At 62.6% G+C, this 16,711-nt stretch overlaps 2 protein-coding genes across 4 annotated transcripts; both read left to right on the forward strand.

Moving 5' to 3' along the window:
- The first annotated feature begins 1,206 nt into the window (after positions 1-1,206).
- Positions 1,207-4,511, forward strand: LOC308356584 (uncharacterized protein). 2 transcript variants are annotated; one of them, XM_080825662.1, is made up of 9 exons: positions 1,207-1,642; positions 2,010-2,117; positions 2,253-2,324; positions 2,535-2,623; positions 2,723-2,938; positions 3,488-3,616; positions 3,708-3,836; positions 4,084-4,227; positions 4,377-4,511. In XM_080825662.1, exons 1-9 carry the CDS (start codon positions 1,617-1,619, stop codon positions 4,424-4,426), a joined length of 963 nt encoding a protein of 320 aa, XP_080681788.1. In that variant the 5' UTR covers positions 1,207-1,616; the 3' UTR covers positions 4,427-4,511. The 2 variants fall into 2 exon arrangements, with proteins under 2 accessions (XP_080681788.1, XP_080681789.1); XM_080825663.1 differs by lacking the exon at positions 4,084-4,227 and having other exon boundaries at positions 1,207-2,117.
- Positions 4,512-4,997: 486 nt separating this feature from the next.
- ACAP1 (ArfGAP with coiled-coil, ankyrin repeat and PH domains 1) lies at positions 4,998-16,348 on the forward strand. 2 transcript variants are annotated; one of them, XM_080825635.1, is made up of 22 exons: positions 4,998-5,251; positions 5,787-5,844; positions 9,577-9,696; positions 9,856-9,909; positions 10,003-10,061; positions 10,295-10,478; positions 10,620-10,664; positions 10,785-10,880; positions 11,017-11,091; positions 11,177-11,286; positions 12,248-12,299; positions 12,384-12,484; positions 12,777-12,900; positions 13,004-13,215; positions 13,666-13,735; positions 13,859-13,953; positions 14,047-14,216; positions 14,724-14,896; positions 15,301-15,410; positions 15,497-15,607; positions 15,952-16,001; positions 16,186-16,348. In XM_080825635.1, exons 1-22 carry the CDS (start codon positions 5,199-5,201, stop codon positions 16,284-16,286), a joined length of 2,223 nt encoding a protein of 740 aa, XP_080681761.1. In that variant the 5' UTR covers positions 4,998-5,198; the 3' UTR covers positions 16,287-16,348. The 2 variants fall into 2 exon arrangements, with proteins under 2 accessions (XP_080681761.1, XP_080681762.1); XM_080825636.1 differs by lacking the exons at positions 4,998-5,251; positions 5,787-5,844 and adding an exon at positions 7,028-7,116.
- The last annotated feature ends 363 nt before the right edge of the window (positions 16,349-16,711 follow it).

Here is a 16,711-nt window from a genome sequence, read left to right on the forward strand (position 1 = left end):
TGCCGCTGACACCGGGGCCGCGCGACAGCCGCGCTTGGCGGCACCGTGGCAACCGCGGTGCACAGACACCCGGAGGGAACAGGACTCGGGGCTGGGGCCGGGTATGCTTTACGGCACTGCCGGGCGACGGCGCATCCCGGGCTGGGGAATTAATGACCACCACGGTGGGAACGGAAGGACGACGGGGTCGGGCGGGCTTGCTTTACGGCACGGCGAGGTGACGGAGTGGGTCCGACAGCCGTGCAGACAGGGGGCAGGGAGCTTTTGCGACAGCGGTAGAAACGACGGCCGCAGGCGTCTTTACGACGCAGGGGGTGCTGGCTCCCCCCCCCTTCAGCTTTGCGACAGCGGCCCCGCCGGCCCCGCCCTCGCCGAGGCAGGCGACTCCTTGAGATCGTCGCTTTCCGGCGAGGGGAGAGCGGGCGTCCCCTCCGCGGCGCCTTCTACGGTCCGGAGCGCGGCGTCCGTGGGATTCGGAGAAGGGACGCCGTAGCTTTGTGCATGAAAACCTCGGCCCCGCGCACCCCGAGAGCGCCCGTTTCGCGATAGGGTCGCCACGCCTCCACTTGGTATCGCCCCTCTCGTGAGAGGCAAAGCGGGCCGGCTTGGGGGGACACAAGGGCCCGCGGCATTTCTAAGGAAGCCCACCTTGAACTCCCATCCAGCCACACCCTTAAGTCGTAAGGCCGCGGACAGAGTCCAGCGAACCCTGGCCGGCGGTCTCCGGCGACGGCTGACGGTCGGCCCCCAAACCCCAGCTCTGAGCGAGCTCCCGGCCCGACCCCGAGCTCGCGCGGAGGTGGGAGGGCTGTGACGTCACAACCAGGCTTCTCGGCCCCGGACGAGGACCCCGATTGTGATTGGATAATGCGGATGAAGGCGGTGATGGGGAAGAAGGGCGGGAACAAATCCCGGAGACAAAGAAAGAAGCCTTTGGGTGGGACACAAAGGGAGGGGCCCCGGCCCGAGGTCCCTCTATAAAGCATGATTCCGGGGCCGCGGCTTTAGGGAGCAGAGCGGAAGGACACCCGGGCCTCAGCCCGACGGTCCCCGGCCCGCCGCGGTGGGGGCGGGGCCGCTAGGCGGGGCTAAGTGGAACCGGGGGCGGGGCGGGGCCGCTGAGAGCGGCCCCGGGGTGGGGCCATGGAGAGGCGGGAGGCTCTGGGGGCTGCTGGCGGCCTCCGCGGGGAATCCCCGGGAGCGACACCCAAGGGTGTGCCAGAAGGAATCGGAGCGGGCGAGGCCGACGCCGGGCCGCCGTCCGGGGTGGTCCCGTCTCAGGGTTCTGGGCCCTTCCCGCACTCCGGGGAAATCGTAACTTGCGGTCCTGGTTCTAGCCGGCCCACCGGGGGGGGGTAGCTGTCCTCGGTTCGGGGCCCCACCGGCACCCGGGGGAGGTTGCGGGCCTCAGCGCCGGGTCGGGGACACACCCTGACGGATTACATGCCCCCTTCCCTGAAGCCAGTGTGTGCGGGACCTGCAGCCCCGGGTCGGGGGGCTCTGGGGTGTACAGCTGGGAATGCAGTCCATCGCGCTCCGGGTCAACCTGCTTGAACCTCCACAAACCTTGTGAGGACTGGCCCCGCAGCATCCTAAAGACCAGCACCACCATCCTGATGCAGAAATCCCTCAGTGCTGAGAAGTACGGAATCCAGCGCGGCCGGCTCCCGGCGCCGAGCCCCGAGGGAAGGGTGCCGGACACTGGCGGGGGCGGAGCTCCGGGAGGGGGTGGAGTCCCGAGAACCGGGAAGCCGGGGCGGCCGAGGGCCATTGGGTGGGAAACCCGAGGTCCCGGGCCTTGCGGAGAGCAGCGGGTGCCGGGCCCAGGCTGGCTACACAGTGCGTGCGAGTCATTAGGTGTAATCCGGATCCCCAGGCTCCTCTGCCTCTGACACGACGGGAGGGTACAAGGAAAATGTTTTGAATGACTGAAGGAATGAGGGAGGGCTGTAAGGAAGAGGTCGTCGGGAGGTCTCCTCCCCGTTTCTTGTGTCCTTCCCCTACTCCAGGAAAAAGTCCCAGCGGTGGGATGAAATGAACATCTTGGCCACCTACCACCCCGCTGACAAGGATTATGGGTTTATGAAGGTGGATGAGCCCAGCACCCCCTACCACAGGTGCGGAGCCCGCAGCCTAGCCTTCAGCCCAGACCCTTCCCTATTCAAAGGGGGTCTGGGGAGGCAGAGAGCTCTCAGGGACTGGATACTGCCTGGTACCCCGCCTCTCAGCCCTGCTCTGTCGGTCCGCTGCAGGCTGCAGGACAGTGATGAGGACCTGCCTGGGGCGTTCTCTCACGCAGTGACTCCCCAGGCCCTGGCCGAAAGGTGAGAGGCCCACCGGAGATCAGTAGGGATGTGGGGCCTCTTCCTTCCTCCACCCCTGAGGTCAGAGCCCCCTCTGCTTTTTGGCCACCAGAATGGGAGGAACTTCAATTCCTATCAGGACTGACCAAGGCCAAGGTGGGAGAGAGCCCGCCAGCGAGGCTGCCCCCCTTGTCCTCCCCTTTGGTGCCGACTAGTCTCCATCCCCTTCAGGTTTGCAGCAATGGACAATTTCTACCCCAAGGTCCTGCGGTACCGTAATAACAGAAGCTCAGAGTCTTCGCACATCTTTTCCAAGACACGTGAGAGGAGGGGTGGGGGCTGAGTGGAGAGGGGAGGCAGAGTGAACCCTCAGCGGGGGGAGCCTGGCGGGAAAGCCCAGCTCTTACCATGGCCCACAGACTCCAGTGATTTTGACAAGCACCGGAAGTCACACTACGATGAGGGAAAGTTCCTCAGGGCTCAGAAAAGCCTTCCCTTCAGTAAGAACAAGCCGTGCCATGGGGCCGGCTCCAGTCTGGGCAGCGGCGGTCGGGTCCTGGAGCCCAGGCCTGTGGAGACAGAAGTCCAAGATGAGATTGGCCTGGTGACCAGGAACCACGTCCCAGAAGTCAAGGGTTAGCCGTGGGCCTTGAGAGGGAGGTGATGGGAGGCAAGCCCAGGGAAGACAGGAAGCACCTGGGGGCGTCTGGGTGGCTCAGTGGGTTAAAACCTCTGCCTTTGGTCATGGTCCTCTGGCTCAGGTCATGGTCCCAGGGTTCTGGGATCGAGCCCCGCATCGGGCTCTCTGCTCAGCAGGGAGCCTGCTTTCCTTCCTCTCTCTCTCTCTGCCTGCCGCTCTGCCTACTTGTGATCGCTGTCCAATAAATAAATAAAATCTTTAAAAAAAATAAGAAAAAAAGAAAACAGCTGGGGTGGGGTCCTCAGCACGACCCTCAGGAAGCCCGAGAAAGGCGTGGGGGTTGGAGAGCTCACTGGGGTTTCCTAACATGCGACGAGGGCATAGAATGGAGATGAGAACCCGGGGCCTGAGCTGCTCCCCTGTGCAGGGGGGGCTCTTATGGACGCCTGTGGATCCCTGGATGCCCCAGGCAGTTGGAAGACTCAGCGTGATGGGGATGACTCTTCAGATCCCCCTCCCTTCAGAAATCCGTCCCTACCTCCAGCCACCGTCGCGTGGGACCAGGATGTTGATCGGCAGCGCAAGGAGTATTATAGCAAGGGAAGGTACCTCAGATGCTCTTCCCACCCAGAGCTTGAGGAGGACACAGAAGATGAGCCCGAGCAGCGGGACAGTGAGAGCTGGGCGGGGTCAGCCCGGGGCAGGGGGTGCCGACGACCAACAGACTGAGGGGTGCCCCAACCTTGACCTCCCGATCCTGCCAGGCTCCGCAGATCTTAACTGGGTGATTGAGAGTCCCACAGGCACTGAGGTCCGTCTGCTGGAGCACACAGGAAGCCCCGTTCAGGATCCCCGGGCCTCCGAAGAGTCCCTGGCAGGGACATCACAGCCTGGTGAGGGCACTGGGCCACAAGGCCTGGCTCTTGGCCAGGTCCCTTCCCCCCAACCGCCCTTCTTTGCATACCGGGTAGATCGCAACAGATGCCAAGAGCGGCCTCAAGCATCCTGGTGTGCAAGGCCCAAGTTGTATAGAGAGGAACCAGGGAGGCTCAGAAGGGACGGGGACCCCCTCTCCCTTGGGACTACCCGCTGGCCCCACGTCGCCTCCCTGACTCCTCTCTGCCACTCACCGCATTGCAGGGGCCGCCCTGTCCTCCAAAGACAGAGCAGAGTCAGGCTGGTGTCAGTGGGTGATATCCAAAGGGCTCGACTGGCGAAGCCCAGAAAGCTTGGAGAAGGAACTTGGAAGCAGCCCACACTCTCCACACCAAAACCAGTGCAGATGTGAGCCCAGGCAGGGGTGACGGGCTGCCTGCGCTGGCCAGGGAGGGAGAGGGCCTGAGTGGGTAGCTTCTAGGGAGTTTCAGGGGGACAGGGGCCAGATCTCCCATCTGTTACAAGACAGCCAGTGACCCATTCCTTTCTCCGTCCAGATGAAACCCTGCAGATTCAATGGACACAGGAGGAGGAAAGCAGACAATGAAAACTGTAGCCAGCCTGGGATGGGGTGGGGGACAGCATCTCCCAGGCCTCACCCCTTCCAGGTGGACAATAAAGAGAAGTGCAGGAGCCTGGGTGCTGTGACTCGTTCACGGAGGATGGGCCTGCTCAGTCGCGGAGGACAGGGGCGGAGGGAGGGACCTCCGCACACAGGAAACCACAGCGAGCAGAGCAGAGAAGAAAGCTGGGAGCGCCTGGCGGACCGGACTCAGCAAGGGCCTTCAAGGCCCAGAAGCAGGCCTGCAGCGGGGGGACGGCGCTTGGTGTGGCTTGACCAACCTTATATGTACCATCGTTAGCATCTTTAGTTCTTCCAACAAGCCTGGGGGTTAGGGGGGCATCATCCCCACCTTCCAGGTGAGCTAACCTGAGGAATCAACGAGCTTGCCCAGGGTCCCTCCGAGAGACGGAATCAGGACTAGAGCCTACATCTGCCAGCGCCCCCACCCCGTGTCCCCCAAGGAGAAAGGCAGAGGGCCCAGGGTTCCCAGTAGGAAGGGGAGAGCGGAGTCTCAGTGGGCGGGGCTGTGGCTTCTCGGTCTGGCCCCGCCTCTGCCCCTCCCGGTGCAGCCAGCAAGTGTGAGGAAAGAGGTCCTCCTTAGACACCCCTTACCCTTGGAGAAGGAATTGGGCGCCCCCCCCCAGACTCTTCCCCAGGAGAGGACCCCCTCCTCCTATCTCATCAACCCCTCCTGGGGCAGGGAGCATCTCCACCGTGTACCCCCGCCCATCAGGCCCGAGACAGACAAGCTGAGATGACCGTCAAACTGGATTTCGAGGAGTGTCTCAAGGACTCACCCCGTTTCCGGTAAGTGTGGACAGGTCTGGGGGGCACAGGGGGGTGAGGCCCGACCCCCCCAACACACACACACAGAGCCACCACGCACACAGCACACAGCCTTCCCCAGGCCAGATGTCCTTCCAGGGGACAAGTTCACAAAGGGACAAGTAGCACCTCCACTAGGCGACCCCGGGCTCTGATGCTCTCCACCCTCTCTCCAGGCAGAGGGGTCCGGTCCAGCCTGTCTTCCCCCCAGAGCTGACACTCTCTCCTCCTGTCCCCGGGGACCTCTGCCCCTCCCCCAGCACCTGCTGGGGCGGTTAGCAACTTCCTGCCTGGGCCACATCCACCCTCCCATTACCCTTCCTGCTCGGCCTGGGCCCCACGAGCTCCCACACTGAGCAGAGGGAGGGAGCCCAAGAGGGCGGGTGGTCAGGTGCCCTTCACCCATCAGTTTTTCTGTCTGTCCCATTACCCACTAACCCCAACGCCAGCCTTCCGGGGGGGCCCGGACCCAATGCACCCAAACTCTGTTCCCGTGACCCCGTGCCTCTCTTCCCAGAGCCTCCATTGAGCTGGTGGAAGCCGAGGTGTCAGAACTGGAGACCCGGCTGGAAAAGGTGACGGGGGAGAGGCGACCCAGGATGGTGTTAAGATGAGAGGGGCGGGCTGGGGAGAAAAGTGGAGAACCCCGACGAGTTCCGGCCGTTGTTGAATGCTAACCGTGTGGGCTGAATACTTTGGGGGCCACAGAGAAAAGGAGGTGGGGGCTCTGTACCACCAAGGAGCACAGGGTCTTGGAAGACCAGACTCCCTGTGGCTTTCCTGGGTCAGCTTCGAGCCTCGCCTTTCCCTGGGCCCTGGGCCTCCAGACACCAGGACTGCAAGATGTTTCTGCCCCCGGGGCAGCCCGTAGCCGGCCTTGGGGAGATAAACCAGTGAGTGAGACACTTAAACCTCGGACAGGAAGGCCATCCCGGGCCACTTTTCATAAAATGGGCACACTCCCTACCGCCTCCCCCGCTTGGTTTTTCTCTGTAGCGTTCACTCCACTCTCCCGGGGGATCTTTATTTGCCACATTTGCTTTCTGCTGCCCGCCCTGACTAGTTGCTGCAAAGGGAGTGACAGAACCCAGCCTGTACCTGTTAGCACAGTGTCTGAGGCTCAGGATGGGGGCACAGCCCTGCTGGGGCTCTGCTCAGGGGCTCACGGGCTGCAGTCCCCATCCTGAGGCGCAGGGCTCCCCTCCGAGCTCCTGAGGGCGTTGGCAGACTCCAGGGCCTTGCCGGGGCAGCCCTGAGACCTCCTCCTCCTCACAGCTGCCCACGGTCCCCTGCCATGTGGCCCTCGCCCTGGGCAGCTCATGTCATGGCAGCCAAGGCCCTCGGAAGGGTCTCTCCAGTGTGTGCTGCCAAGGTGAAATCAATTTGGATGGAAATGCAGCCACAGGAGCCTCGGGTGGCTGTCCCCTCCCTCTGCCACATGGCATGACCTGATCACAGGAGCGCTGTCTCGTGCCCTTGGCCATATTCCGTTGGGGTAGGATCAAGTCGCGTGTCTCACACTGGTGGGGGGTGATGCAAGGGAGGGGACCGTCCAGGGTCATCTGAGAGCATGTCTGTCACACTTGCCAATTTGTATCTTTTTTTTTTTTTTAAGATTTTATGTATTTATTTGTGAGAGAGAGAGAGCGAGAGAGAGAGCGAGCGAGCGAGCATGAAAAGAAGAGGGTCAAAGGGAGAAGCCGACTCCCTGCCAAGCAGGGAGCCTGATGCGGGACTCAGTCATGGGACTCCAGGATCGTGACCTGAGCCAAAAGCAGTCGCTTAACCCACTGAGCCACCCAGGCGCCTGCCAATATGTGTTCTTGTCTGTTTTTCCCCGCTAGAACGTAAGTGCCACGAAGGACTTTTATGTTCTGTTTTTGCTCAGTCCTCAGTGCCTATACCACAGTCTGAAAGTTAGCCAACCACCAATTAATAGATAACATATTTTTATATATAATTTTTAAATTTTTTTACACACTTATTTATTTTAGCAGTAGAGAGAGTGCCTACGAGCAGGGGAATGGGAGAGAGAGACTCTCAGGCAGACTCCCTGCTGAATGTGGACCCTCTCCTCTCCCCCTCCCCACCCACACGGGACTCAATCCCTCAACCCTGAGATCGTGACCTGAGCCAAAATCAAGAATCACACGCTTAAGTGACTGAGCCACCCAGGCACCCCTAAGACTTTCTGAGTTAATTACAGACTTGCAAGAAGTTGCAAAGATAGCACGGGGGGGGTGTCCCACGAACCCATCACCCACCTTCCTCTAGTGCTGGTCTCTTGTATAAGGCTAGTATGTTACCAAACCAGGAAAGTGATGAGGGCATGATACAAGGAACTGCCTAGACACCTTACTTTGATTCTACCCATTTTGTATATACAGTTGACCTTTGAACAACCTGAGGGTTAGAGGCGCTGACCCTCCATACTGTCAAAAATTTACATATAATTCCTGACTCCCCAAAAACTTTACTGATAGCCCGCATTGATCAATAATGGACACAGTCTATGAAGACGCATTTCGTGTGTATCATATGTAACGTATACTGTTTTTACAATAAAGGGAGCTAGAGGAAAGCGTTATCGAGAAAGAAGGAAAGAGGGGCACCTGGTGGGGTCAGTCCAGAGAGCGTGCAACCCTGGATCCTCCGGGTCATGAATTCAAGCCACATGTTGGGTGGGGGCGCCTGGGTGGCTCAGTCGGTGAAGCGTCAGGTCATGATCCCAGGGTCCCGGGATCGAGTCCCACATGGGGCTCCCTGCTCAGAGGAGAATCTGCTTCTCCGTCTGCTTCTCTTCTCACCCCTGCTCGTGTTCCTTCTCTCTCCAAATAAATAAATAAAATCTTAAAAAAAAAAAAAGCTACGTGTTGGATGTAGAGTTTACTTAAAAGAAAACAATAAATAAACGAGATTTTCAAAACAATGAATCATGAGGAAGAAAAAATACGTTTACAGTACTGTACTGTATTTATCCAAAAAAAGTTTGCTTAGAAGTGGACCAGCGCAGTTCAAACCCATGTTCAAGGTCGATTGTGCTCTTTTTTTCAACAAGTCTTTGTCTGTAATTCAATGGCATGTAATCGCATGCATAGGTTCTTGTAACCAGAATCACATTCAAAACACGAAAATAGGGGCGCCTGGGTGGCTCAGTGGGTTAAGCGTCTGCCTTCAGCTCAGGTCATGATCTCAGGGTCCTGGGATCAAGTCTCATATCTACCTCTGGTCAGAGTGTGGTGTCTGCTTAGGATTCTCTCCCTCCCTCTGCCTCTGCCCCTCCACCCCTCATGTGCTCTCTCTCTCTCTCTCTCTCTCTCTGTCTCTCGAAGGAAGGCGGGAAGGGGGGGAAAGAGCACAAAACTCTGCCACCAGAAGGAACCCTTCGGTGCAGCCCTTTGTCCTGCTACCCTCCCCTGCCTTCTGTCACCCTCCCCTGCCTTCTGTCACCCGCAGCAAGCTCTCATCTGTTCTTCTCCAGACTTCTGCCATTTCTAGAATGTTCCATAAGTGCAACCGTCCATTATGTGGCTTTGTGGCTTCTCTCTTTTTCTTCTCTCAGAGTATGCCCTTGAAGTCCACTCAGGTGGTTACGTTTCAGCACAAGGAGTTCCTGTGTGGATAGTCCGTGCCTTTGCGTCGCTGAGCACTCTTCCGTTGGCACGGATGGACCAGTTTATCCCTAGTTCGGTCTCAGGAAGGCTCATTTTTGGGGAAAGGGTGGTGGGTAGGGAAGAAACAGACACTCAGGATCCCAGCTGCAGCCAGTGACACTGTGAGCGTCTGGGTCCTTGCGCCTGACCACAGACAGCTGGTAGTGGTGCTTGATTAGGTCGGATCGTGGCTGGTCTCCTGACCATGACTGACCCTGTCGGCCACCTTCAGGTCCAGCTCTATTTCCATGCGGCCTTCGCCAGCCCTCGAAAGTGTCTCTCAGTTCAACCAAATTTCACTGATGACCCCAGAGCCCCCGCCGCCCCGGGATTTCCCCCACACGACTTCCCCGGTGGTCTCCTGCCCCCTGGGCTGAGCTGAAGGGCTCCTCACACACTCACTCTGTCCCAGCTGTGTTGCCTCGGGTCAGAGCCAAGCGGTGTCACCTCGGGGACAGTGGTTCCCAAACTAGGGCCCGACGTCAGGAGACCTCACTCAGCCGCCTGGCTCTTCCAGAGGGGGACCCTCCTCGGGCCAGACGCAATGGGCCCCCAGAGCCCTCCCGCGGAAGGGAGACGAGGGGCGCCCAGTGTGGGGGTGTCGGCACTGTGCGGCACACGGCGTAACTCCCCCTTAACCCCGTTGCTCCTTAGCTCCTCAAGCTGGGGAATGGCCTTCTGGAAAGTGGGCGCCACTACCTTGCCGCTGGCCGTACCTTCGTCGCGGGCATTTGTGACCTGGCCCGCCTGGGTCCCCCAGAGCCCATGATGGCGGTATGTCGAGCCAGCTGGGGTCTGCAGTGCAGAGATCCTCTGGAGGGGGAGGGGTGGCCTGGGGTCTCGGGGAGCCAGGCCGGAGCAGGGCTGGAGCTGTGGCCTGAGACAGCCCGCCGGCCCATGCCTGGTACTCTGTCTCTGCCTCTCCGTGCCCAGGAGTGTCTGGACAAATTCACCGAGAGCCTTAACCACAAGCTGGACAGCCACGCGGTAAGGGGGGCGCAGGAGGGACTGGTCGTGGGGAGCAGCGCTGTCTGTGGCCTGACCCTCCCCTGCCCATTTCTGCTCCCCGCACCCCCGCAGGAGCTTCTAGATGCCACCCAGCACACGCTGCAGCAGCAAATCCAGACCCTGGTCAAGGAGTGAGTTGGGAGGGGAACCAGTCTTCTGTCCCTCTTCCCGCCACCATAAGGGCCCCCCTGAATGGCGGAGCTGTGAGGTTGGGGGTTTCTGATGGCCTGACTGCTGTCCCCCATCCCCACACCCCCGTGGAGTCCGGACTGGAAGGCCATGCGTGGGCCGCCCACCTGGGACTTCTCTGCGGGGGCTGGTGGGGGTACCTTGTTCTGTGCGTTACCCCTTCCCTCCACCACAGGGGGCTCCGGGGGTTCCGAGAGGCTCGCCGGGATTTCTGGAGGGGGGCCGAGAGCCTGGAGGCTGCTCTCATCCACAACGCCGAGGTCCCCAGGCGCCGGGCCCAGGAGGCAGAAGAGGCGGGAGCTGCCTTGAAGACCGCCAGGGCCGTGTACCAGGGGCGAGCGCTGGATTATGCCCTCCAGGTGCCTGCCGCCACCTGTTCCCCTCCCCGTCCCCTGGGATCCCAAGGGCCTCTGGCCCCTCAAGGCTGGCAAGGCCCCCATGCATTGGGAAGGGGCGCTGTGTTTTCAAGACTGACCTGAGGTATTTTGGGGACCCCTCAGATCAACGTGATTGAGGACAAGAGGAAGTTTGACATCATGGAGTTTGTGAGTTTGGCATCCTCGAGGGCGGGGTGGGGAGGAGCCTGCTGATGGGGGCCGGGAGGGGAGAGGGAAAGCCAGAAGGGTCCCCTGTCAGCTCTGCACCCTGCCCACCTTGTCGCCCAGGTGCTGCGTCTGGTGGAGGCCCAGGCTACCCATTTCCAGCAGGGCCACGAGGAGCTGGGCCGGCTGGCCCGGTATCGCAGGGAGCTGGGCGCCCAGGTGGGGCCCGGGCGGGCGGTGGGGACCGGGGTGGGCAGGCTGGTGGTGGAGGGAGGGGAGGGGGCTCTGAGAGGCCTGTCCGGGCCGGGTTGGGGGGAGGTCGGGGGATACCTGAAATGTCCCCTCCTCCGCCCAGTTGCACCAGCTGGTCCTGAATTCTGCGCGCGAGAGGAGGGACGCGGAGCAGAGGCACGTGCTGCTGAAGCAGAAGGTGAGGGCCTCGGGGTGCCGCGGGGGGGCCTGGCTCCGGCCGCTCTGCCCGCTTCAGCTGCCCTTTGACCCCCTTGTGCCCCCAGGAGCTCGGGGGGGAGGAGCCAGAGCCAAGCCTCAAGGAAGGGCCGGGCGGGCTGCTGCTGGAGGGCCACCTCTTCAAGCGGGCCAGCAACGCCTTCAAGACCTGGAACAGGTGAGGGGCGGGGGGGGGACCCCAATCGCCCAAACCCGCTCCACTCAGCGTTTTTTGAGCGGTGACAGGGTACTAAGTGGTGGCAAAACAGGCAAAACCCGCTGCCCCCACAGACCTTCCATCCCCAGCGGCAAAGCCGTCCAGTCAATCCTGTTAGGTTGGAAACCTGGGAAAGCAGGGGTGCAGAGAGCTGGTGAGGGGCTGCGGTCCTAGAGAGCGTGGTCGGGCCGGCTTCACGCGAAGGTGATGGCTTCCCAGCGAAGACCTGAAGGACACCTGGGGGGAGAAGGTTCTGGGCAGGAGGAGGAGCCAGCACCGAAGCCCGGAGGGTCAGAGGGACGGAGAGGGGCACAGGGGTGTGGACGGAGAGAGGGAGGAGGGCGCGGGGAGGGGGAGATGAAGCCGGAGCCAACAAGAGGGCCTTGCGGGCTTCCCTGGGGACTTAGGAACCATTGCAGGGGTGGGGGTGGGGGGGTCACCCGCTCCGACTCGGCTCCTTCCCATAGAGGATATTTGCGCAAATTGGAAGACGGCACCCCTTCCCTAAGATACTTCCATCTGTCAAAGAAACTGGCAAGCGACTCAGGGCCTCTGGCGGGCTCAGTTGGTGGAGCCTGGGACTCTAGATTTTTGGGGCGGTGGGTTCGAGCCCCACGTGGGTGTGGTGAATACTTCAAAAAAAAAAAAAAAAGATAGCAGGAGCCTAATTTTATTGGAAAAAAGCATTTTACTGCCATCTACTGGAAAGTTGTCTTCACAATTGCTCAAACCCGGGTTGTCCGGGGTGTGAGCAGCTTCTGTGCGCGCTGGCACAGCCCTGTGCCCTCCCAACAGGATGGGAGGGTCCGCCCGGCTCTCACCGCCATCCCTATGGGGCAGAGGGCACAGCCTGTCCAGTGTCCCTGTCCCGAGCTCGTGCCAATGCCCCCCACGCCCATGAGTCTTTTTCCGCCTCCTGCAGACGCTGGTTCACCATCCAGAGCAACCAACTGGTTTACCAGAAGAAGTACAAGGTAGGCAGGTGGCGTCCCGCACGCCGGGGCCCAGGGACCCTGCAGCTGGCTGGCTGGCTGCCCCTGGTCACCTTCCCCTTCCAGGACCCTGTGACTGTGGTGGTGGACGACCTTCGCCTCTGCACGGTGAAGCTCTGCCCGGACTCGGAGAGGCGGTTCTGCTTTGAGGTCGTGTCCCCCAGCAAGTGAGTGTAGGGCCCATCGCAGAGGTATCTTGGACGTCCCCATGCAGCACCAGGCATTAAAACCCTTTGACGGCTGGACTGGGGGGAGCCCATCTGGGGGGTGTCTTGGAGGGAGGGGATGGGGCGATGGGGTATATTTAGAAATTTTGGACCACGTGGTCCCAGATCTCTATTCGGCTGGTGTTTCGCACGTCGGGACGACTGGGCCCCGTCGGGTAGCATGTCAGCCCGCCGACCCCGGCACGTGGCTCCCCGGGCCTCAGACTGTCCCCTCTGCTCCCCACTCCTGCAGGTCCTGCCTCCTGCAGGCTGACTCCGAGCGCCTACTGCACCTGTGGGTCAGCGCCGTGCAGAGCAGCATCGCCTCGGCCTTCAGCCAGGCCCGCCTGGATGACAGCCCCCGGGGGCCCGGCCAGGTGCCTTCCCGTGGACGGTGCAGGGAACGGGGGTCCCCGGGGAGGGGAGGCCCACCCCTTCCCCAGGCCCCGGGGCCACTCTCTCTTCCCTTGTCTCCCCCAGGGCTCGGGATACCTGGCCGCGGGCTCCTCGGCTACCCTGGGCTGTGGCGGGATGGCCCGAGGCAGGGAGCCCGGTGGAGTGGGGCACGTGGCTGCCCAGGTGCAGGGCGTGGACGGCAATGCCCAGTGCTGTGACTGCCGCGAGCCAGCCCCAGAGTGGGCCAGCATCAACCTGGGCGTCACCCTCTGCATCCAGTGCTCTGGCATCCACAGGTCACCCCCCCCCCCGCCGGGGCCCCATTCCGTCCTGCTGGGGGAGGGGGAGGGGGCCAGCCGGAGCCCAGCATACAGGCTCCGCCCTCCCTCCCACCCTCCCCTACCTCAGGCAGGGCACCTTGTCCTGGTCCTGCCGGAGGAGCTTATTGGCTTGACTGGGGTGCGGGGTCAGGGCTCTTGAGGGCAGGGGAACCCACGAAGAGCAGAGAGCGGGGAGAGGTCACAAGGCCTCTGCGAGTCTGACGGAAGCGGGGGTCGGGGGTGGGGGGGACCATCGGGTGAGAGAAGGGAGGTGGCTGGAAATGATGAGGCCTGAAAACTGACCTGGAGGAGAAGGGAGAAGAGGGAGCAGTAGGCCGAGCCAGGCCAGGCGGCCCCCAGCCCTGTGGCCTCCTGGTCAGCGCCTGCGGCCCCACAGCGGGCCTGACCCCCACTCTGGCCCTCCAGGAGCCTCGGGGTTCATTTCTCCAAAGTCCGGTCTCTGACCCTTGACTCGTGGGAGCCAGAGCTGGTGAAGGTGACTTGGGGCGCTGCGATGAGAAGGGGGGACGGGGTGAGTTCCGAGCGGCGTGCCCCGAGGGCTCAGACGCTCACCTCCCTCCCACCTGTCTGCCTCTGCCTCTGCCTGCGCCTCCGGAAGCTAATGTGTGAGCTGGGGAATGTCGTCATCAACCAGATCTACGAGGCCCGCGTGGAGGCCATGGCCGTGAAAAAGCCAGGGCCCAGCTGCTCCCGGTGAGGGTGGGGTGGAGGTGCTCGCGGGAAGGAAGAGGGTCTGGGGCCGGAGGAGGGGAGACGGTCCCCCTCTTCCCCACCATGCTCTGCCAGGCAGGAGAAGGAGGCCTGGATTCATGCCAAGTACGTGGAGAAGAAGTTCCTGACCAAGCTTCCTGAGATTCGGGGGCGAAGAGGCGGCCGGGGGCCCCCCAAGGGGCAGCCCCCTCTGCCCCCCAAGCCTTCCGTCAGGCCCCGGCCAGGGAGCCTCAGATCCAGGCCAGGTATAGTCTTGCTCAGACATTCACGGAGCCCGGCTGCGAGCCCAGCACTCTGCCGGGAGGCACAGGAGGGTTGGGGGGCGGCCCACACCCGCATGGGTTCTTTTTTTCACAAGGCCAGAGTTTCAGGGGTTAAGTGAAGGACGGGAGGGACTGTAGGGCTGGACATAGGCAGGGAGGGTCTCAACTGCATGAGAAAAGTCAGGAGTGAGAAGGAGCCCGCTGGTGGCCCCAGAGGTGGGCGGAGGGCGTGTGCTTGGCCGGAGTGCAGGGAACGGGGCGCGGAGGCTGAGTGTCTGCTCACTGGAGATGTCTGGGCCGCGCAGGTAGTTGAACAGGAAGAGGTAAATGAATGACGCTGTCCCTGCCCCAGGCCCCCGGGCCTGGCACACACCCCCCAACCCTCCACCTCCCACTGCAGTCCTGGGAGTCCTACAGGCCTCCCTGTAGAGCATCTGGGGACTGTGCCGAGGATTTCGTACCAGACTCACAGCCGATTCCCTCCACCAGAGCCCCCGTCCGAGGACCTGGGCAGCCTCCACCCCGGGGCCCTGCTGTTTCGAGCTGCTGGGCACCCTCCCTCCCTCCCCACCATGGCTGACGCCCTCGCCCACGGGGCTGATGTGAACTGGGTGAACACCAGCCGGGAGAATGCCACTCCCTTGATCCAGGCCACAGCTGCTGTGAGTCTCACTGACCTCCCCGTCCCACCCTTAGGCTCCTTCCCTCTGATCCCTCTCTGATTTGGGGCCCACCTCTCACCCCTCCTCCGACCCCATAAGGACTGATAACCGAGAGACACTGGTTGCTAGGGGTGTGTGTGGTCTGGGAGCAGACCACCTGGGTTTGAATCCGAGCTCCCACCGCTCACGGTTGTGAAGCTCTGTGTGCCTCAGTTCGCTCATCTGTAAAATAGGGTAACACACCTCATGAGATTGTATTGTGGACTTCACGGGTCAGTACAGCTAAAGGGGTAGAGCAGAGCCTGACACACCGTACCCCGGCCCCTGGACGGACCCCATCCTAAACCATCTTGGGTCAGCTTCTAAAGATGCTACCTTCTCCCGTTCTCAACCCTTCCGTGCAGAATTCTCTTCTGGCCTGTGAGTTTCTCCTCCAGAACGGGGCGAACGTGAACCAAGCGGACAACCATGGCCGGGGGCCGCTGCACCATGCGACCATTCTGGGCCACACGGGGTAGGGGCGGGCAGGGACCCCGGCTGCGGGAAGGAACGGCTTGCGGGTGGGGTGAGCGGCCGGCTGAACCTCGCTATCCTTTCCAGGCTGGCCTGCCTGTTCCTGAAACGGGGGGCCGATCTGGGAGCTCGGGACTCGGAAGGCAAAGACCCTCTGACCATCGCCATGGAAACGGCCAACGCCGACATCGTCACCTTGTAAGGAGGCCTGGGGGCGGGGCTAGCGCTTGCCCGACCCACCTGGGGCGGAGCTAACGCCCTGCCCCGCGTGTGCGCGGAGCGGTGGGAGCAGCGGGCGGGATCCGGGACCTGGCTGGGGAGAGGCTGTCGCGAGTGTAGACAGGGGCGTGGAGCAGGAAGGGGGGGCGGGCAGGGTCCACGGATGGTGAGGTCCGCCCGCGTGAGGGGCTTCGTGGCCCGTGCGCGTCTGCAAGCACTGGCCCCGGGGGAGCAGGTGACTTTACCACCGCAGCTCCGAGGGTGGGCAGCTGGGAGAGGGGCCGCCACGGGAGCGTCTCCGGGCCGTAATTCCTCCCCTCCAGGCTCCGGCTGGCGAAGATGAGAGAGGTGGAAGCGGCCCAGGGCCAGGCAGGTAAAGAGCCTCCCGCCCCGCCCCGCCCCGCCCTGCAGTTCTGGGCTTCTGGGCCCTGAAGGCCCGCCGGGCCGCACTTGTTACGTCCACGGCCGAGTCCACACACGCGCACCGGGCGCGCGGGAGGGCGCACGTCCCCGCGACGCCGCCGAGCGCCCGCCCAGCCCGGCCTCCCTCCCCTCAGGAGACGAGACGTATCTGGACATCTTCCGCGACTTCTCCCTCATGGCGTCGGACGACCCGGAGAAGCTGAGCCGCCGCAGTCACGACCTCCACACGCTTTGATCCCCGGCCCCGGCCCCCCTGACCCCCGCCGCCCCTGGGCCATTAAAGCCTCCGTGCTGTGCGCCTCGCGTCGTGCTTCCCCCGCAGGGCGCCTCCCTCGGGCCGGACCGGGCGGCGGGCGCGCAGGGGGTCTGCGAGCTCGAGCCGGCGAGGGGCCGCTCCCGGCCGGCGAAGTGGCTGCACCGGCCGCAGCCCTGGCGCCGGGCGGGCCTGGGGCGGGGCTCTCGGCCTCGGGCGACGTGGCCAGACGCGTCCGGCCGGGGAGAGGCCGCCCGCGTGGGCTGGGGGGCCGGCCTCCCGGAGGGGGCAGCTGGCGTCGGGCCGGGCCGGAGAGGCGGGGTGCGGCCACCCCGGCCGTCAGGCATCCCCGGAATGCGGCGGCTCAGCACCCGCCCCCTCGGGAATTCCCGACAGGAGCGACCGGG

The sequence above is a fragment of the Martes martes genome, assembly GCF_963455335.1.
Source record: "Martes martes genome assembly, chromosome: 16".
Taxonomy (NCBI): domain Eukaryota; kingdom Metazoa; phylum Chordata; class Mammalia; order Carnivora; family Mustelidae; genus Martes; species Martes martes.